At 48.3% G+C, this 22247-nt stretch overlaps 1 protein-coding gene across 2 annotated transcripts in view; it reads left to right on the top strand.

Annotated features, from left to right (window-relative positions):
- The window catches only part of TUT7 (terminal uridylyl transferase 7), a 267054-nt gene that overhangs the window by 220197 nt on the left and 24610 nt on the right, over positions 1–22247 (top strand). For both annotated transcript variants that reach the window (XM_063913764.1, XM_063913765.1), the window contains exons 23-24: positions 11621–11668; positions 11753–11844. In XM_063913764.1, the coding sequence (XP_063769834.1) occupies positions 11621–11668; positions 11753–11844 (140 nt within the window). The remainder of the gene's footprint in view (positions 1–11620; positions 11669–11752; positions 11845–22247) is intronic.

A 22247-nucleotide genomic window follows, 5' to 3' on the forward strand; every position in this document is an offset into this window, starting at 1 on the left:
TGCGACTTGTGCGAAAATGTATTTTACCGTTGCCCTCTACCTGTGAATGATGTCACAGATAGAAGAGTAGATGGTTTCTTGAAAAACATTTTTTCTCTGTCAGGCGCTGTTGTAAGGCCAGCTATGGCTTCAGCCTGAATGGTAAAAGCAATGGTAGAATGGGCGGAGGAACTAGAGAGTGGCCTCTCCGCACCTACCAGGGAGCAGTAGTCTCATCTAGGCCATATAAAACAAGCTGCGCAATATTTGGAAGAAGCAGCAATTGATATGGGTACGATTGCTTCTAAAGCATCAGCCTTAACGGATGCAGAATCCAAGAAAGTTCTGGAAGCGTTGCCTTTCGCTGGTAATATTCTGTTTGGAAAACAATTGACAGATATTCTGGAATCGGAAGCTTAATCCAAAAAGGTCAGGTTTCCGGCTAGTTATAACCCTAAACAGAGGGGTTAAAATTTTTGGCCATTTCGATGGCAAGGTAAAGCAAAAGGAAAGGATGATTCTAAGCAACCCCAGTACAATAAATCCGCTAGGGGTAGGAAGCAATGGGCCAATAGACGGCCAGCTTCCAAGCCAGAACAGAAGCCATCAGTCTGAGGGTGCAGGCCTCCGCCTGGAGATATCCAGGGTTGGGGGCCGACTCCTTCACTTTGCACACATATGGCAGCAGTCGACGACAGATGCTTGGGTGCAGAAGGTGGTATCTCTCGGTTATGGTTTCCCTTTCAAGAAGCAGCCTCCTCAAAGGTTTTTTTTGCACCAGCCCGTCTCGTATAGAGTCGAAGGCCAGAGCGCTGCAAGAAGCAGTTCAGAAATTGCTTCAGTCTGAGGTAATTATCCCAGTACCCCTGACACAACGGGGATGGGGGTTTTACTCCAACCTATTTTTGATTTAGAAGCCAAATGGATCATTCCGACCAATTCTCAATCTCAAGATGTTAAACGAATACATTTTGGTTCCAAAGTTTCACATGGAGAAATTACGCTCCATAGTTTTGGCCATAGAACCAGGAGATTACATGGTATCTCTGGATGTTCAGGATGCTTACCTGCATGTGCCCATAGCACGGTCCCATCTGTATTACCTCAGGTTTGCCATCCTCCAGCAACATTTTCAGTTCCAGGCTTTGCCCTTTGGGCTAGCGACAGCCCCCAGGGTATTTACCAAAATTATGGTGGTTATGGCAGCTTATCTCCGCAAGCAGGGGATAAGAATTTTTCCATACCTCGACGATCTTTTAATCCTGGCTCAATCCCAGGAATTACTCTTGGGCCATCTCCAACAGACAATAGCTTGTCTACAGAGACACGGATGGCTCATAAATTGGGATTAAATCATCTCTGAGTCCATCACAATGGATGGTTCACTTGGGGGCCATATTGGATTCAAGTCTACAAAGAATAATCTTACCTGGGAAAAAGATATCCAAAGTGCAGGTAATGACTCAGGAATTCTTGCACAGTCAGACAGTATCAGTCCATGCAGCAGTGCGAGTGATGGGTCTGATGGTGTCAACATTCGACATGGTGGAATATGCACAATTCCACTCCAGACCCCTACAGCACCTCATTCTAACCAGATGGAATGGAAAACATCAGACAATAAAAAGACAGATGATAAAGCTTCCAGTAAACGTAAAAAGGTCATTAGCCTGGTGGCTACAGACGGACCATCTAGACAAGGGGAGACCCTTTTGGATAGCAGATTGGCAAGTACTGACAACAGATGGCAGTCTTCAAGGCTGGGGAGCAGTGTTCAAAAATGTTTGGTTCCAGGGAAAATGGACCACAAGGGAAAGTTGCCTGCCAATAAATCTGTTGGAAATAAGGGCCATATATATGGCTCTGGTTCAGGCAAAGGACATTCTGCAAGGAAGACCAGTCCAGATCCGCTCAGACAATGCAACAGCAGTAGCGTACCTCAACCATCAGGTAGGAACTCACAGCAAAAGATTGATGGAGGAAGTAATTCACATACTAAGATGGGCAGAACTCCATCTTCCGGCATTGGTGGTCATTCCGAGTTCGCTCGCTGCTATATTTAGCAGAATTGCTAATAGGCTAAAATCCGGCAGTTATGCGTATGCACAGCAGGGCGCACGCGCTAAGCAATTTTACACAAAACTATGTACTCACTGGCGAACAAAGCTTTTCAGTCGCTCTGTTGATCGGAGAATGATTGACAGGAAGTGGGTGTTTCTGGGTGGTAACTGAGCGTTTTCCGGGAGTGTGCTAAAAAATGCAGGCGTGCAAGCAGAAAACGCAGGAGTGGCTGGAGAAACGAGGGAGTGGCTGGCCAGACGCTGGGCGTGTTTGTGACGTCAAACCAGGAACTAAACGGACTGAGGAGATCGCAATCTAGGAGTATGTCTGGAGTTACTCAGAAACTGCAAGGAAATACTTAATAGCAGAATTGCTAATCTTTCGCAATGCTAAGATACACTCCCAGAGGGCGGCGGCTTTGTGTTTGCATTTCTGCTAAAAGTAGCTAGCGAGCGAACAACTCGGAATGACCACCATTGTCCGCAGTGTTTGTGCCAGGAGTGCTGAACTAGGAAGCGGACTTTCTCAGTAGACACACCATTCAGGAGACTGACTGGGCGTTACAACCGGAAGTATTTCAGACTGTAGTAAACAAATGGGGTCTGCCAGAGATGGATCTCATGGCGTCCCGTCTGAACAACAAAGTTCCGGTATACGGGTCAAGGACAAAGGATCCCGGGGCGATCCTTGTAGACGCACACTGTCAGAGAGATGGGAATTTCATCTGGCATATCTGTTTCCTCCGATCTCCCTGTTACCCAGGGTGGTGAGGAAAATAAAGCAAGCAAAGGGAGCCATAATTCTAATAGCTCCAGCTTGGCCCAGAATGCATTGGTACATAGATCTACTAAGGATGTCCGTGGAAGCTCCAATTCTGCTTCCTCAACGTCCAGATCTACTAATGCAGGGTCCTTGTTATCACAGCCATCTGGAACGTCTGTCTTTGACGGCGTGGCTGTTGAAACCTCTATCCTAAAATCAAAAGGATTTTCACAACAGGTAATTCAAACCATGCTTAGAACAAGAAAGCCTCCTTCAGCTCGTATTTATCATCAAATATGGCAGGCCTATATTCATTGGAGTAGCGAAAGAGGTATGGATCCAAAATCTTTTAGAGTATCCAGGATTTTGGATTTCCTCCAAGCAGGAATGGATAAGGGTTTAAAGGTGACTTCCTTGAGAGTTCAAGTATCAGCATTAACTGTATGGTTTCAGAAAAAAATTGCTAACCTACAGGATGTGCGTACGTTTTTCCAGGGAATGTTGCACATTCAACCACCGTTTGTTCCTCCTGCAGTACCCTGGGATTTAAATCTGGTTCTTAAAATCCTTCAGGGGGCTCCATTTGAACCACTTAAGAGAGCAGATCTTAAATGGTTGACGGCTAAAGTTATCTTTCTACTGACGATGGCGTCAGCTAGAAAAGTCTCACATTTAGGAGCGCTTTCGTGTAAGTCTCCTTTTCTGATCTTTTATCCAGATAACCAGATCTAGTTCTGAGAACTGCTTTATCTTCCGAAGGTGGTCTCCGTTTCACCTGAACGAAGAAATTGTAGTCCCGGCTTTTCAGGTATCGGGACTTTTGCGGGAGAAGCGTCGCTGGACGTAGTCCATGCGTTAAAAATTTACGTAGATCGTACTAGTGCCATCAGAAAGACAGATTCTCTCTTCATTCTCTACGGATTTCACTAAAGAGGATGGCCTGCTACTAAACAGACGCTAGCAAGATGGCTTCAAATGATAATTTCAGAAGCATATTCTCGTGCTGATCTCCCTGCTCCGGCTAATGTCTCTGCGCACTCTACACGTAAGGTAGGTCCTTCATGGGCAGCACAACATGGGGCTTCAGCAGAACAGATTTGTAAGGCAGCCACATGGTCTTCCATTAACACATTAATTAGACATTATGCCTTGGATACTTTTGCCTCTCATGACGCGGAATTCAGGCGAAAGGTTCTCCTGTTTAATGAGGAGTGTCCCCACCACTAAAACTGGCTTTGGGAATCCCAATGTTATCCTGTGGATAACCTGTGGACCCAGCCGGAGAAATATACGTTATGGTAAGAACTTACCGTTGATAACTGAATTTCTCCTATGTCCACAGGGATCCCACCCTGACGCACCTGATTTGAGGATCTTTACAATCACTAAACCTCTTCCATGGAAGGGTGTGCATGTGTGCTCTTATCGCCTGAATAGGGTTCTACATGATGCACCTGCCTAAATGCTGTGAAAACAACTGATTTGACTGAGTCGGTGGGCGGGATTATATAGACGAGCCCGATGCATCCTAGGAAGCCAGAAAGCTTGTGACTATTTGGTGCCATTTCCGCTGTCGCTCCAGCATATCCCAATGTTATCCTGTGGATACCTATGGACATAGGAGAAATTCCGTTATCAACGGTAAGTTCTTACCATAACGTATATTTCCCTAGCATCCATAAGGGATATTGGGGAGACTTAGTACGATGGGGTATAGACGGGGTCCAAAGGAGCCAGTGCACTTTCAATTTCTTCACTGGGTGTGCTGGCTCCTCCCCTCTATGCCCCCTCCCACAGGCAGTTTAGAAAAAAGTGCAGCTCCAGAGAGTTTTCTTCAATTTTTTTAAAACTTTTATTATTTACGGTATGCTGTTTGGGCAACAGCATATCTGCACCGTGGGAGGTTGGGATGGGGGATGGGGGGGGGCAGCGGTCACCGGCCTTGCGAGGAATCAGAGCCGCATCCCCACTGCAGGACTACCGTCCTGAGAGGTTGTTTGTTCAGCGGGGCACTGTGCCTTAGCTGTCGCAATCGCAGCACACCGCTAACATATGCCTGAAAGTGACGTCTGTGGTGAGTACAAACCGGGGACCCGAGGCATTTTGGCGCCTTCCTCTGCTTAATGCAGCAGCAAGCACACACAACTCTTCCTGACTCACAAGACACGCTGGAAAACTGGTATAGGGTGTAACAAAGGGGGTGATAATGCTGATTTGATTACCTTATAACCTTCACTATATGGGTAAGAGACTCAGTACGCAATTGGCGTATGGGGTACCGTAAGGGTACGCACTTAGCGTAGCATACGCTCGGCCGTGATCGAGACGCACATGCGGCACGCTCGCTCACAGCTTAATGCGTGGTGTCGAGCACGCTATAGGCGGGTGACTACCGTAATGCTACGCTACCAGCGTAGCGGACGCTCGAGACCACGAGGAGATCACGAGCGGCGCAGACGCTCACAAGATGATCAGTAAACCTTGAATGTAACACACAGAAAGGATACTCTTATGCTGTAAACCTTGTACTGAAACACTGTAGCGATATAACGCTGCTTAACCTTGTTAATACTAAAGCTGTTTGAGCGATCGAGACGCTCCTATTACCCTCTGCAAATGTAATGAACACACGATACCGTGCTAAGGTTCCAACACCTTTACTAACAAGCTTTTAGTTATATTGAAAAGGGGAAACAGTTACAAGTCATACACTACAAGCTAACATATAATTCTAACAGGATATCTAGACAGAAAATATACAATGGCGTCACAAACTTATACTATAACAGAGAGAGAGGGAATGGCCAATACAAACAGAGAATAAGTTGGTTTGCAGAGAATTACTTACACACACTGGGAATGATCGCTGCGCAGCTTTCTGGTACCAGCTCCGAGTTAGTCAAGATGAAAACCGTTTGTGGAGAGTGAGAGAGCTGCCCAGGCTGGCTGATCTTATATACACTGAGTACAGTATACTACAAAGGGACCTATAATCTCATTGTTCATTGGACACAGGAATGTCTCCTCGCATTATAGCAAAAGGTCATAGGTTAGTTTGAACAGGTGGGCTGTGACTATTACAAACAGCTCAGGTGGGAGGGAATCGCCGGATTCCCGCCGCATGGATAATGAACTGCAAATATAAGAAATGTCCAGAATCTACTAATGGCCATAACTATATGCAGGAGCGATTAATCTTTACCTAACCAACACCGGATTGTTGCTATTAAAATACTCTTCGGTTAGGTACCAGACACAACTGTTCTACCTTAATCAGACCCTTTGTACCACGTAAAGAGGGATTCCCAAGTCCGTGAACAAGTCACATTAAACAAACTTACAGTTATCACTAAGGGGAACATTACCTATAAAACCTGCTATATGGATTTATTATTTAACGATTGAGTCGCCCGCTAGACGCACACAAACTCTACCGTAAATGCACATACCACGCGCTCGAGCGCATGGCCGAGGCGCCATCACGCGGCTGCGAGTATCCGCACGCACGGGAGAGAATGTGCACGTGCAGCAGGCACGCGCATGAGGTGAATATATGGCAACGTGTAGCATGATATTTTTCTGACTTTGACAGGGGAGAGCCACTATTGTACACAATCTGTGTCCTATACCAGAAAGAAAACAGTGTTTCACTGTGTTATAGTTAGCTGACAGCCTCACTGGGGCTATACAGCAGGGGTGTGCTGGTGTCTCTCTGTGTGTCTCCTCTCACATACAGTAAGGGCAGGCTTGATCAGTAAAGCTATGCAGTGTCTGCCACACCAGATTCTCTCCCTTATCATCTGATTCTGTTTCATGTGAACAATGCAGCCTATCTTCAACTCAGTGAGGGGGGCTGGGGGAGAGGGTCCAGAGCCTTCCTGGTTAGGTGCTCTTAAGACTATGATGTGTGATATGTCATCACAACGCACTGCTAATGTTCAGAAAACTCAGCTACTACAACAGGCCGTTGCAGATTTAGCTGCTAGGGCAGATGTTACACAGCTCTCTCTCGCCCCCTCCCCCCACCCCGCCACCCCCACACCTCTAGTTCAGGACCACAAGGCGTGGTTTACCTGCTCTTCTCTCTGATTCAGATGAGGAAATACCGGATGGGGATGAATTGAATCCCGTTAGTGGGGATTCCACTTCTGCTCAGGGTATGGAACCCCTCATTCTGGCTATACTGGACGTGTTAAAGCTGCCTCTAGAGGGCGCTGTGTCACAGCAGTCTTTTTTTTTTTTTTTACACAAAACAAGCCTAATGTCCCTTTCCTGATTCTGCAGAGTTGGATGACCTATTTTCATTGGCCTGGAAAAATCCATATTAAAAATACCAAGTTTAAAAGATTTTTGCACACTTTCCCATTTGCTCCTGAAGGTAGGAAATTCTGGGAAGAATCCCCGGGGGTTGACGTATCAGTGTCTCGACTGTCTAAAAAGGCAGTGCTGCCTGCCCCAGGCTCCTTTACCATAAAGGACCCTTGGGACAGAAAAATAGAGACTACACTAAAGTCCAGCTACACGGCAGCAGGTGTATCGCAGAGGCCTGTCATAGCGGGTTGCTGGATGACCCATGCCATTCACACGTGTGCTTCTCAAGTTCAGGAGGGCCTCTCCGGGGATATGCCTCTGGTCACTACGGTGACTCCCCTGAAGCACATTCAGGACACTGCACCCGTCCTGTGTGACTCACTCAAGGAGGTGGGCAATATTAATGCTAGGACTTCTGCCATGGCAGTGTCGGCACGCAGGGCTTTGTTGTTGCGTCGGTGGATAGTGGACACAGAATCCAAGTGCAGTGTGGAATTCCTCCCCTTTTCTTTGGAATGGCTCTTTGGGGTTGAGTACGTGGATTTCCAAAGTCACCTCTGTGAAATCCACGTTTCTCCCCTCTGGGTCCCCGCCGGCTAGGCGTTCCTACCCGGGGCCATCTGTTCAGTCCTTTTAGTCTAACAGATTTCGATCTAGGGCCAGAGGTGCTTTCAATGCGAATAGAGACACCAGAGGCAAGTCAAAAAGACCTGTCATCTCTGGTTCTCGGGAACAGAGCATCAGTTCTGCTTCCAGTAAGTCCTCAGCATGACTGTGCCCACCCACCCCGAGGAGATCTCGAGGTGGGAGCTCGACTGTGTCACTTCAGCTGCATCTGGGAAAGCTCCTGCCAGGATACCTGGGTAAGGGACCTCATTTCTCAGGGCTACAAGGGGAGGAGCACCGTCGAACTCCAGCAACGATTTTTCAAACCAAGCTTGCGAGCTTTGGAGGATACGCAAGTTACGTTTCAACAGGCCATCCGAAAGTTGGTCCAGTCCCACGTCTTTGTTCCAGTACCAATACCACAACGAGGCAGGGGTTATTACTACAACCTGTTTGTGGTAACCAAGCCGGACGGCTCGGTAAAGCCCATTTTGAATCTAAAGTCCTTGAACCCTTACCTAAAGGTTTTCAAGTTCAAAATGGAATCCCTGATGGCAGAGATTGCAGGCCTGGAAGAACAGGAATTCCTGGTTTCCTTGGATTTCAAGGACGCCTACCTTCATATTCCAATTTGGCCACCTCCATCAGGCTTATCTGAGATTTGCCCTTCTGGACGATCACTCCTGGGTTTGCCCCCCAGGACGATTCCAGACACTACTCTTTGGCCTGTCCATGGCTCCGAGGGTATTCACAAAGGTGATGGCAGAGATAATGATCCAACTCCGGGTCCAGGGGGTCAATGTTGTCCTTTACCTGGACGATCATCTGATAAAAACAAGATCCAGGGAGCTTTTATTACTCCATATCGACCACACTATCCAACTTCTGTCACGCCATGGGTGGATTCTCAATCTACAGAAGTCCCACCTGGACCCAACTCAGTGTCTCCTGTTCCTGGGGATATTACTAGATACGGTGGCCCAGAAGGTGTTCCTCCCGGAGGATAAAGCAAGTACACTTCAGGAGATGGTCCGCATGGTACTCCGACCTGCTCGAGTGTCCATCCATCTTTGCATCAGATTGTTGGGGAAGATGGTCGCCTCATATGAGGCGATCCAATATGGGAGGTTCCATGCCAGAGCATTTCAATTGGATCTCCTGAGCAAGTGGTCCGGATGACATCTACAGATGCACTGGATGATTCGGCTGTCACCTCAGGCCAGGTTTTCCCTCCTGTGGTGGCTGCAGTCCTCCAATCTCCTGGAAGGCCGGAGTTTCGGGATTCAAGATTGGACCCTCCTCACGACTGATGCGAGTCTGCAAGGATGGGGAGCTATCACCCAAGGGGTGCAGTTCCAGGGCAGATGGTCAGCCCAAGAAACACTCCTTCTGATCAACATTCAGCAACTTTGGGCGATCTACAATGCTCTGCTTCAGGCCTCTCTCCTCTGCTCACGCATCATGCGATCCAAGGTCAGTCGGACAACGCCATGGCGGTAGTGTACATCAATCAGCAAGGAGGGATAAAAAGCAGAGCCTGCATGCTAGAGGTGTCAAAGATACTCCTCTGGGGGGAAAGAAATGCAAGAGCAATGTTGGCAATCTTCATTCTGGGAGTGGACAAATGGGAAGCGTACTTCCGGAGTCATCACGATCTCCACCCGGGGGAGTGTGGACTCCCCCATCATGTGTTCCAGTAGATCATCCTGCGGTGGGGCTGTCCACAAATAGACATGATGGCTTCTCGACTCAACAAGAAGCTTCACTGGTATTGCTCACGAACCAGGGACCCTCAAACGAGGGCGAGGGCAGTGGATGCACGTATGTCACCTTGGCTTTACCGACTGGTTTACCTATTTCCCCTGATTCCGTTGCTCCCAAGGGTGCTCAAGCTAATAAGAAATCAAGGAGTCCAGGCAATTCTGATTGCCCCGGATTGGCCTTGGAGGGAGTGGTACGTGGATCTTCTGGACATGTCCGTCGAAGACCCTTGGCCTCTACCACTAAGAAGCGATCTTCAACAGGGACCGTTCATCTACCCGGACTTACGGCAACTTCGTTTGACGGCATGGAGGTTGAGCGGAACATCCTAGCTGACAAGGGCCTTTACAAAAAGGTTATTGCTACCATGGTTTGCCAGGAAACTTGTGACGTCAAAACACTATCATCATATCTGGAGAAGACCTGTTTCTTGGTGCGAGGAATGCACGTATCCGCCTGCAGAGTTCCACTTGGGACGTCTCTTACGTTTCCTGCAGGCCTGTGTGGATAAGGGCTTACTTCTGGGTTCCATTAAGGTCCAGATTTCAGCTCTCTCAATTTTCTTTCAGAAGAAATTCAGTGTTGCCAGAAGTTCAGACCTTCTTGCAAGGGGTACTCCACGTACAACCTCCTTTTGTGCCGCCTACGGCACCCTGGGATTTGAGTGTGGTGTTGGATTTTCTACAGTCCTCCTGGTTTGAACCTCTGACGATGGCAGAAGACAAGTACCTCACGTAGAAGATGGTGATGTTACTGGCTCTGGCTACTGCTAGGCCTGTCTCAGAATTGGGAGCCTTATCATGTAAAACTCCATACTTGTTTTTTTACGAGGACAGAGCGGAGCTCCGGACTAGGCAGCAGTTCCTGCCAAAGGTAGTCTCTGCGGTCCACTTGAATCAACCTGTTGTGGTTCCGTCAAGTTCTGGCACTTCTGCTCCTCCGGAGATATTGGATGCTGTGCGAGCCTTGAAGGTCTGTCAGGTGAACGGCTCTGATCAGAAAGACGGATTCCTTGTTCGTGCTCTATGATGCGCAGAAAAAGGGTTGTCCTGCTTCGAAGCAGTCCTTTGCTCGTTGGCTGAGGCTTACTATCCCCAGTTTGGGCAGGCAGTGCTGCAGCAGTCTCCACACATTCCCGTCCGTTCTGGAAGCTTTGGGACGTCCCCATCGTACTAAGTCTCCCCAATATCCCTCATGAATACTAGAGAAAATAGGATTTTAATTACCTACTGGTAAATCCTTTTCTCATAGTCCATAAGGGATATTGGGCGCCCGCCTCAGTGCGTTGACTTTTCTGCAGGTTCTCTTTTATGTGGTTGCCTGTTTAGCTGTTGCTGTTATTGTTACCAGCCGTTGCTGGTTGTTGTATGTTAGTGGTGTGCTGGTGTATAAATCTCACCACTCCTTGTAATGTTCCTTCTCTCATATATGTCCTTTCTCCTTCGGGCACTGTTTTACCTATAACTGCCTGTGGGAGGGGGCATAGAGGGGAGGAGCCAGCACACCCAGTGAAGAAATTTAAAGTGCATCGGCTCCTATGGACCAGTCTATACCCCATCGTACCAAGTCTCCCCAATATCCCTTATGGACTACAAGAAAGGATTTACCGGTAGGTAATTAAAATGCTATTTTTTATTTATTTTTTGGTAAAGTTTGAACAGTGATGACATGTTTCTTTTACAGAGTTGTAGTTGCATTGTTTAAATGGACCTTTACATACCGTACCATATTATTGATTTACAGTTATGCACATGTAGAACAGTGATATAGTACTACAATTGTATTACAAAGTGATTCTCTCATAACTTGTTAAATACGGTTTGGGTTTGTGGTACATTTTTTACTATTTGGAAAATATTACATGTGTCTCGATTATTGTAAATGAACATCTGACTAACTTATTACTGACACTTCTTTACAGTCCCTACAAAACAAAACCAGCTGAGCGCAGGGTCAACATTACGATTGTATTTCATTCTCTGTATGTTCATGCAGCTAGTAGTCAGATTAATTAAGGGAGCGCAGGTTCAATCCTTTCAAGTTTAATATAACTTGTAACCATTTCCAGTACTAAAATGATGATAAAAAGTACACTTATTCAGGATCCTTACTTATTGCACTATTTTATTTCTGAATGTAGATCCTTTTGACTTGAACCACAACCTTGGTGCTGGGTTATCCAGGAAGAGTAAGTGTACAAAATGTGTACTAGGTGTGTGTATATGTATGTATATGTTTTAAAAATAACATGTCCTATATTTTTCATTTATAGTGACAAATTTTATAATGAAAGCTTTTATTAATGGAAGACGTGTTTTTGGCACCTCAATTAAAGGAATCCCTAAAGAATATCCATCAAAAATGGTAATCAATTCTGGATTTAAAGCATCATTTGTAATGTGTGTGTTTACATTAATGTATATACGTGTTTTAACTACACATTGCAGTTGTGGTTTGGTTCTTTTGTTTGTTAGAATGTGATTTGGGTGTGTAATGCTGGGTACACACTAGTACAGAGGTTCTCAAACTCTGTCCTCGGGGGCCCACACAGTGCATGTTTTGCAGGTCTTCTCACAGAATCGCAAGTGAAATAATTAGCTCCACCTGTGGACCTTTTAAAATGTGTCAGTGAGTAATTAATACACCTGTGCACCTGCTGGGTTACCTGCAAAACACGCACTGTGTGGGGTCCTGAGGACCGAGTTTGAGAACCTCTGCTCTAGTATATATCTGCAGATCAATTTATCTGCAGATATATCTATGGACGGACAGAGCAGTGTGTTGAGCATACACACTGCCCGATCCATTGGGACTGATGTCACGAACTGGGCAGACATTTACATGCGCCCGCCAAGTTCAGCTGTCAGTCACCGCCGGTTTGTGCGGCATGTACGTGTACACACACACACAGTGATGCACCAATATATTGGTAGATATTAGTCAGCGACTGTGCTGCAGGGTCGACGTGATATGTCTGTAAACGACGGCATTCACAGACATATCTTTGGTACACACTGGCCGACAGACCCGCAATATATCGGCCGTTCAATGTCAGCCAGTGTGTACCCAGCATTAGTGTCACAATGGAGATTAAATGTCTTCAAAGATTAATATATTTTCCCAGCTGGGTTGCACTCATTTCTCTGACGTCCTAGTGGATGCTGGGAACTCCGTAAGGACCATGGGGAATAGCGGCTCCGCAGGAGACTGGGCACAACCAAAGAAAGCTTTAGGACTACCTGGTGTGCACTGGCTCCTCCCTCTATGACCCTCCTCCAGACCTCAGTTAGAATTTTGTGCCCGGCCGAACTGGATGCACACTAGGGGCTCTCCTGAGCTCTTAGAAAAGAAAGTTATATTTAGGTTTTTTTCTCTATCGTCCTAGTGGATGCTGGGGTTCCTGAAAGGACCATGGGGAATAGCGGCTCCGCAGGAGACAGGGCACAAAAAGTAAAGCTTTAGGATCAGGTGGTGTGCACTGGCTCCTCCCCCTATGACCCTCCTCCAAGCCTCAGTTAGATTTTTGTGCCCGGCCGAGAAGGGTGCAATCTAGGTGGCTCTCCTGAGCTGCTTAGAATAAAAGTTTAGTTAGGTTTTTTTATTTTCAGTGAGTCCTGCTGGCAACAGGCTCACTGCATCGTGGGACTAAGGGGAGAAGAAACGGACTCACCTGAGTGCAGAGTGGATCGGGTTTCTTAGGCTACTGGACACTAGCTCCAGAGGGACGATCACAGGTTCAGCCTGGATGGGTCACCGGAGCCGCGCCGCCGTCCCCCTTACAGAGCCAGAAGAGACGAAGAGGTCCGGTGAAATCGGCGGCAGAAGACATCCTGTCTTCAGACTAAGGTAGCGCACAGCACCGCAGCTGTGCGCCATTGCTCTCAGCACACTTCACACTCCGGTCACTGAGGGTGCAGGGCGCTGGGGGGGGGAGCGCCCTGAGACGCAATATAACGGAATACCTTAGGTGGCAAAACAGAATACATCACATATAGCTCCTGGGCTATATGGATGTATTTTAATCCCCTGCCATTTTACACAGAAAAGCGGGAGATAAGGACGTCGTGAAGGGGCGGAGCCTATCTCCTCAGCACACAAGCGCCATTTTCCCTCACAGCTCCGCTGGAAGGACGGCTCCCTGACTCTCCCCTGCAGTCCTGCTTCAGAATCAGGGTAAAAAAGAGAAGGGGGGGCATTTTTGGCAGCAAATAACGATAATAACAGCAGCTATAAGGGAATAACACTTATATAAGGTTATCCCTGTATATATATATATATATATAGCGCTGGGTGTGTGCTGGCAGACTCTCCCTCTGTCTCTCCAAAGGGCTAAGTGGGGTCCTGTCCTCTATCAGAGCATTCCCGGTGTGTGTGCTGTGTGTCGGTACGCGTGTGTCGACATGTATGAGGAGGAAAATTATGTGGAGGCGGAGCAGTTGCCTGTTGGTGATGTCACCCCCTAGGGAGTCGACACCTGACTGGATGATTGTATTTAAACAATTAAGTGATAATGTCAGCAATTTGCAGAAAACTGTTGACGACATGAGACAGCCGGCAAATCAATTAGTGCCTGTCCAGGCGTCTCAGACACCGTCAGGGGCGCTAAAACGCCCGTTACCTCAGTGGGTCGACACAGACCCTGACACAGATACTGAGTCTAGTGTCGACGGTGACGAGACAAACGTAATGTCCAGTAGGGCCACACGTTACATGATCACGGCAATGAAAGAGGCATTGAACCTTTCTGACACTACAAGTACCACAAAGAAGGGTATTATGTGGGGAGAGAAAAAACTACCAATATTTTTTCCTGAGTCAGAGGAAATAAATGAGGTGTGTGAAAAAGCGTGGGTTTCCCCCGATAAAAAACAGCTAATTTCTAAAAAATTATTAGCATTATATCCTTTCCCGCCAGAGGTTAGGGCGCGTTGGGAAACACCCCCTAGGGTAGATAAGGCGCTCACACGTTTATCAAAACAAGTAGCGTTACCGTCTCCTGATACGGCTACCCTCAAAGAACCAGCTGATAGAAGGCTGGAAAATATCCTAAAAAGTATATACACACATACTGGTGTTATACTGCGACCAGCAATCGCCTCAGCCTGGATGTGCAGTGCTGGAGTCGCATGGTCGGATTCCCTGACCGAGAATATTGATACCCTGGATAGAGACAATATTTTGTTAACTATAGAACATTTAAAGGATGCACTACTATATATGCGTGATGCACAGAGGGATATTTGCACCCTGGCATCAAGAATAAGTGCTATGTCCATCTCTGCCAGAAGAGCGTTATGGACGCGACAGTGGTCAGGGGATGCGGATTCCAAACGGCACATGGAAGTATTGCCGTATAAAGGGGAGGAGTTATTTGGGGCTGGTCTATCGGACCTGGTGGCCACGGCAACGGCTGGAAAATCCACCTTTTTACCCCAGGTCACTCCACATCAGCAGAAAAAGACACCGTCTTTTCAAACTCAGTCCTTTCGTTCCCATAAGTACAAGCGAGCAAAAGGCCACTCTTTTCTGCCCCGGGGCAGAGGAAGAGGAAAAAGACTGCACCATGCAGCCGCTTCACAGGAGCAGAAGCCCTCCCCTGCTTCTGCCAAGTCTTCAGCATGACGCTGGGGCTTTACAAGCAGACTCAGATATGGTGGGGGCCCGTCTCAAGAATTTCAACGCGCAGTGGGCTCACTCGCAAGTGGATCCCTGGATTCTACAGGTAGTATCGCAGGGGTACAAACTGGAATTCGAGGCGTTTCCCCCTCGTCGTTTCCTGAAGTCTGCTTTACCAAAGTCTCCCTCCGACAGGGAGGCAGTTTTGGCAGCCATTCACAAGCTGTATTCCCAGCAGGTGATAATCAAGGTACCCCTCCTGCAACAAGGAAAGGGGTATTATTCCACGCTGTTTGTGGTACCGAAGCCTGACGGCTCGGTGAGACCAATTTTAAATCTGAAATCCTTGAACACTTACATAAAAAGGTTCAAATTCAAGATGGAGTCACTCAGAGCAGTGATAGCAAACCTGGAAGAAGGGGACTATATGGTGTCTCTGGACATCAAGGATGCTTATCTCCACGTCCCGATATACCCTTCTCACCAAGGGTACCTCAGGTTTGTAGTACAAAACTGTCATTATCAGTTTCAGACGCTGCCGTTTGGATTGTCCACGGCACCTCGGGTCTTTACCAAGGTAATGGCCGAAATGATGATTCTTCTACGAAGAAAAGGCATTTTAATTATCCCTTACTTGGACGATCTCCTGATAAGGGCAAGATCCAGGGAACAGTTAGAAGTCGGAGTAGCACTATCTCAGGTAGTGTTACGTCAGCACGGGTGGATTCTAAATATTCCAAAATCGCAGCTGATTCCAACGACACGTCTACTGTTCCTAGGAATGATTCTGGACACAGTCCAGAAGAAGGTGTTTCTCCCGGAGGAGAAGGCCAGGGAGTTATCCGAGCTAGTCAGGAACCTCCTAAAACCAGGACAGGTCTCAGTGCATCAGTGCACGAGGGTCCTGGGGAAAATGGTGGCTTCTTACGAAGCGATTCCATTCGGAAGATTCCATGCAAGAACATTTCAGTGGGATCTACTGGACAAATGGTCCGGATCGCATCTGCAGATGCATCAGCGGATAACCCTGTCGCCAAGGACAAGGGTGTCTCTCCTGTGGTGGCTGCAGAGTGCTCATCTACTAGAGGGCCGCAGATTTGGCATTCTGGATTGGATCCTGGTAACCACGGATGCCAGCCTGAGAGGCTGGGGAGCAGTCACACAGGGAAGGAATTTCCAGGGCCTGTGGTCAAGCCTGGAAACGTCTCTTCATATAAACATTCTGGAACTAAGGGCCATTTACAATGCCCTAAGTCAAGCAAAACCTCTGCTTCAGGGTCAGGCGGTGTTGATCCAATCGGACATCATCACGTCAGTCGCCCACGTAAACAGACAGGGCGGCACGAGAAGCAGGAGGGCAATGGCAGAAGCTGCAAGGATTCTTCGCTGGGCGGAAAATCATGTGATAACACTGTCAGCAGTATTCATTCCGGGAGTGGACAACTGGGAAGCAGACTTCCTCAGCAGACACGACCTTCACCCGGGAGAGTGGGGACTTCACCCAGAAGTCTTCCACCTGATTGTAAACCGTTGGGAAAAACCAAAGGTGGACATGATGGCATCCCGCCTCAACAAAAAACTGGACAGATATTGCGCCAGGTCAAGGGACCCTCAGGCAATAGCAGTGGACGCTCTGGTAACGCCGTGGGTGTACCAGTCAGTGTATGTGTTCCCTCCTCTGCCTCTCATACCAAAAGTACTGAGAATCATAAGAAGGAGAGGAGTTAGAACTATACTCGTGGTTCCGGATTGGCCAAGACGGACTTGGTACCCGGAACTTCAAGAGATGCTCACGGACGAACCGTGGCCTCTACCTCTAAGAAAGGACCTGCTACTGCAGGAGCCTTGTCTGTTCCAAGACTTACCGCGGCTGCGTTTGACGGCATGGCGGTTGAACGCCGGATCCTGAGGGAAAAAGGCATTCCAGAAGAAGTCATCCCTACTCTGGTCAAAGCCAGGAAGGACGTAACCGCAAAACATTATCACCGCATTTGGCGTAAATATGTTGCGTGGTGTGAGGCCAAGAAGGCCCCTACAGAGGAATTTCAACTGGGTCGTTTCCTTCATTTCCTGCAAACAGGACTGTCTATGGGCCTAAAATTAGGGTCCATTAAGGTTCAAATTTCGGCCCTGTCGATTTTCTTCCAGAAAGAACTGGCTTCAGTACCTGAAGTTCAGACATTTGTAAAAGGGGTCCTGCACATACAGCCTCCTTTTGTGCCTCCAGTGGCACCTTGGGATCTCAATGTGGTGTTGAGTTTTCTAAAGTCACATTGGTTTGAACCACTTTCCACTGTGGACTTAAAATATCTCACATGGAAGGTGTCGATGCTGTTAGCCTTGGCTTCAGCCAGGCGTGTGTCAGAATTGGCGGCTTTATCATATAAAAGCCCTTACTTAATTTTTCATTCTGACAGGGCGGAATTGAGGACTCGTCCTCAATTTCTACCTAAGGTGGTTTCTGCATTTCACATGAACCAACCTATTGTGGTACCTGCGGCTACCAGGGACTTAGAGGACTCTAAGTTGCTTGACGTTGTCAGGGCCTTGAAAATATAGGTTTCCAGGACGGCTGGAGTCAGAAAATCTGACTCGCTGTTTATCCTGTATGCACCCAACAAGCTGGGTGCTCCTGCTTCTAAGCAGACGATTGCTCGTTGGATTTGTAGTACAATTCAGCTTGCACATTCTGTGGCAGGATTGCCACAGCCAAAATCAGTAAAAGCCCATTCCACAAGGAAAGTGGGCTCATCTTGGGCGGCTGCCCGAGGGGTCTCGGCTTTACAACTTTGCCGAGCAGCTACTTGGTCAGGGGCAAACACGTTTGCTAAATTCTACAAATTTGATACCCTGGCTGAGGAGGACCTGGAGTTCTCTCATTCGGTGCTGCAGAGTCATCCGCACTCTCCCGCCCGTTTGGGAGCTTTGGTATAATCCCCATGGTCCTTTCAGGAACCCCAGCATCCACTAGGACGATAGAGAAAATAAGAATTTACTTACCGATAATTCTATTTCTCGGAGTCCGTAGTGGATGCTGGGCGCCCATCCCAAGTGCGGATTATCTGCAATACTTGTACATAGTTACAAAAATCGGGTTATTATTGTTGTGAGCCATCTTTTCAGAGGCTCCGCTGTTATCATACTGTTAACTGGGTTCAGATCACAGGTTGTACAGTGTGATTGGTGTGGCTGGTATGAGTCTTACCCGGGATTCAAAATCCTTCCTTATTGTGTACGCTCGTCCGGGCACAGTATCCTAACTGAGGCTTGGAGGAGGGTCATAGGGGGAGGAGCCAGTGCACACCACCTGATCCTAAAGCTTTACTTTTTGTGCCCTGTCTCCTGCGGAGCCGCTATTCCCCATGGTCCTTTCAGGAACCCCAGCATCCACTACGGACTCCGAGAAATAGAATTATCGGTAAATAAATTCTTATTTATTTTCAGTGAGATCTGCTGGCAACAGACTCACTGCTACGAGGGACTTAGGGGAGAGAAGCGGACCTACCTGCTTGGAGCTAGCTTGGGCTTCTTAGGCTACTGGACACCATTAGCTCCAGAGGGATCGAACACAGGCCCAGCCTCGGTCGTCCGGTCCCGGAACCGCGCCGCCGTCCCCCTTGCAAAGCAAGAAGATGTTCCTGAAAATCGGCGGCAGAAGACTTCGGTCTTCATTAAGGTAGCGCACAGCACTGCAGCTGTGCGCCATTGCTCCCCATGCACACCACACACTCCGGTCACTGATGGGTGCAGGGCGCTGGGGGGGGGGGCCCTGGGGCTGCAATAAGAGTACCTTACTGGCAAAATAACACATAATATAGTCATTAAGACTATATATGTGTAAAATCCCCTGCCATATATTCCATAAAAAAGCGGGAGAAGTCCGCCGAAAAAGGGGCGGGGCTATCTCCCTCAGCACACTGGCGCCATTTCCTCTCACAGCTCCGCTGGAAGGACGCTCCCCAGGCTCTCCCCTGCAGTTTCCAGACTTCATAGGGTAAAAAAGAGAGGGGGGGCACTAAATTTAGGCGCAGTATCTGTATATTAATAGCAGCTATAAGGGAAAAATCACTGTATGTATAGTGTGAATCCCTGCATTATATATAGCGCTCTGGTGTGTGCTGGCATACTCTCTCTCTGTCTCCCTAAAGGACTTTGTGGGGTCCTGTCCTCAGTCAGAGCATTCCCTGTGTGTGTGCGGTGTGTCGGTACGGCTGTGTCGACATGTTTGATGAGGAGGCTTATGTGGAGGCAGAGCAGGTACCGATAAATGTGATGTCACCCCCTGTGGGGTCGACACCTGAGTGGATGGTTATGTGGAAGGAATTACGCGACAGTGTCAACTCCTTACATAAAAGGTTTGACAACATAGCAGATGTGGGACAGCCGGCTTCTCAGCCTGTGCCTGCCCAGACGTCTCAAAAGCCATCAGGGGCTCTAAAACGCCCGCTACCTCAGATGGCAGACACAGATGTCGACACGGATACTGACTCCAGTGTCGACGATGATGAGACTAGTGTACATTCCAATAGAGCCACCCGTTACATGATTACGGCAATGAAAAATGTGTTGCATATTTCTGACATTACCCCAGGTACCACAAAAAAGGGTATTATGTTTGGGAGAAAAAACTACCAGTGGTTTTTCCCCCTTCTGATGAATTAAATGAAGTGTGTGAAGAAGCGTGGGCTTCCCCCGATAAGAAACTGGTAAATTCTAAGAAGTTACTAATGGCGTACCCTTTCCCGCCAGAGGACAGGTCACGTTGGGAGACATCCCCTGGGGTGGATAAAGCGCTCACACGTCTGTCAAAGAAGGTGGCACTTCCGTCTCCGGACACGGCCGCCTTAAAAGAACCTGCAGATAGAAAGCAGGAGGCTATCCTGAAGTCTGTATATACACACTCAGGCATTATACTGAGACCAGCTATTGCTTCAGCATGGATGTGCAGTGCTGCAGCTGTGTTGTCAGATTCCCTGTCAGAAAACATTGATACCTTAGACAGGGACACTATATTGCTAACCGTTGAGCACATTAAAGACGCAGTCTTATACATGAGAGATGCACAGAGGGATATTTGCCGGCTGTCATCTAAAATAAATGCAATGTCCATTTCTGCCAGGAGAGGATTGTGGACTCGGCAGTGGACAGGTGATGCTGATTCTAAAAGGCACATGGAAGTTTTGCCTTACAAGGGTGAGGAGTTGTTTGGGGATGGTCTCTCGGACCTCGTTTCCACGGCTACAGCTGGGAAATCAGCATTTTTACCCCATGTTCCCTCACAGCCAAAGAAAGCACCGTATTATCAGGTACAGTCCTTTCGGCCCCAGAAAGGTAAGCGGGTTAGAGGCGCGTCCTTTCTGCCCAGAGGCAGAGGTAGGGGGAAAAAGCTGCAGCATACAGCCAGTTCCCAGGAACAAAAGTCCTCCCCCGCTTCCTCTAAGTCCACCGCATGACGCTGGGGCTCCACAGGCGGAGCCAGGTACGGTGGGGGCCCGTCTCAAGAACTTCAGCGACCAGTGGGTTCGCTCACGGGTGGATCCCTGGATTCTACAGGTAGTATCTCAGGGGTACAAGCTGGAATTCAAGACGTCTCCTCCTCGCCGTTTCCTCAAATCTGCCTTGCCGACGGCTCCCTCGGACAGGGAGGCAGTGCTGGAAGCAATTCACAAGCTGTATTCGCAGCAGGTGATAGTCAAGGTACCCCTCCTTCAACAGGGACGGGGTTACTATTCCACAATGTTTGTGGTACCGAAACCGGACGATTCGGTGAGACCTATCTTAAATTTGAAATCCTTGAACACTTATATACGAAGGTTCAAGTTCAAAATGGAATCGCTCAGGGCGGTTATTGCAAGACTGGACGAAGGGGATTTCATGGTATCACTGGACATCAAGGATGCTTACCTGCATGTCCCCATTTACCCCCCTCACCAGGAGTACCTCAGATTTGTGGTACAGGACTGTCATTACCAATTCCAGACGTTGCCGTTTGGTCTGTCCACGGCACCGAGGGTATTTACCAAGGTAATGGCAGAGATGATGATACTCCTTCGAAAAAAGGGAGTTATAATTATCCCGTACTTGGACGATCTCCTTATAAAGGCGAGGTCCAGGGAACAGTTGCTGATCGGAGTAGCACTAGCTCGGGCAGTGCTACAACAGCACGGCTGGATCCTGAACTTTCCGAAGTCGCAGCTGGTTCCTACAACGCGTCTACTGTTCCTGGGGATGGTTCTCGACACAGAACAGAAAAAAGTGTTTCTCCCGGAGGAGAAGGCCAAGGAGTTGTCATCTCTAGTCAGAGACCTCCTAAAACCAAAACAGGTGTCGGTGCACCATTGCACGCGAGTCCTGGGAAAGATGGTGGCTTCTTACGAAGCAATTCCATTCGGAAGGTTCCATGCAAGGATCTTTCAGTGGGATCTGTTGGACAAGTGGTCCGGATCGCATCTTCAGATGCATCGGCTGATAACCCTGTCTCCGAGGGCCAGGGTGTCGCTGCTGGGGTGGCTGCAAAGTGCTCATCTTCAAGAGGGCCGCAGATTCGGCATACAGGACTGGGTCCTGGTGACCACGGATGCCAGCCTTCGGGGTTGGGGGGCAGTCACACAGGGAAGAAATTTCCAAGGACAATGGTCAAGTCAGGAGACTTCCCTACACATAAATATTCTGGAACTAAGGGACATTTACAATGCCCTAAGTCAGGCGAGACCCCTGCTTCAACACCAGCCGGTGCTGATCCAGTCAGACAACATCACGGCGGTCGCCCATGTAAACCGACAGGGCGGCACAAGAAGCAGGATAGCGATGGCAGAAGCCACAAGGATTCTCCGATGGGCGGAAAATCATGTGTTAGTACTGTCCGCAGTGTTCATTCCCGGAGTGGACAACTGGGAAGCAGACTTTCTCAGCAGACACAACCTCCACCCGGGAGAGTGGGGACTTCATCCAGAAGTCTTCCAAATGATTGTACAACATTGGGAAAGACCACAGGTGGACATGATCGTGTCCCGCCTCAACAAAAAGCTAAAAAGATATTGCGCCAGGTCAAGGGACCCTCAGGCGATAGCTGTGGACGCTCTGGTAACACCGTGGGTGTACCAGTCGGTGTATGTGTTCCCTCCTCTGCCTCTCATACCCAAGGTACTGAG

The sequence above is a fragment of the Pseudophryne corroboree genome, chromosome 1 (genome assembly GCF_028390025.1).
Source record: "Pseudophryne corroboree isolate aPseCor3 chromosome 1, aPseCor3.hap2, whole genome shotgun sequence".
In the NCBI taxonomy this organism is placed as follows: domain Eukaryota; kingdom Metazoa; phylum Chordata; class Amphibia; order Anura; family Myobatrachidae; genus Pseudophryne; species Pseudophryne corroboree.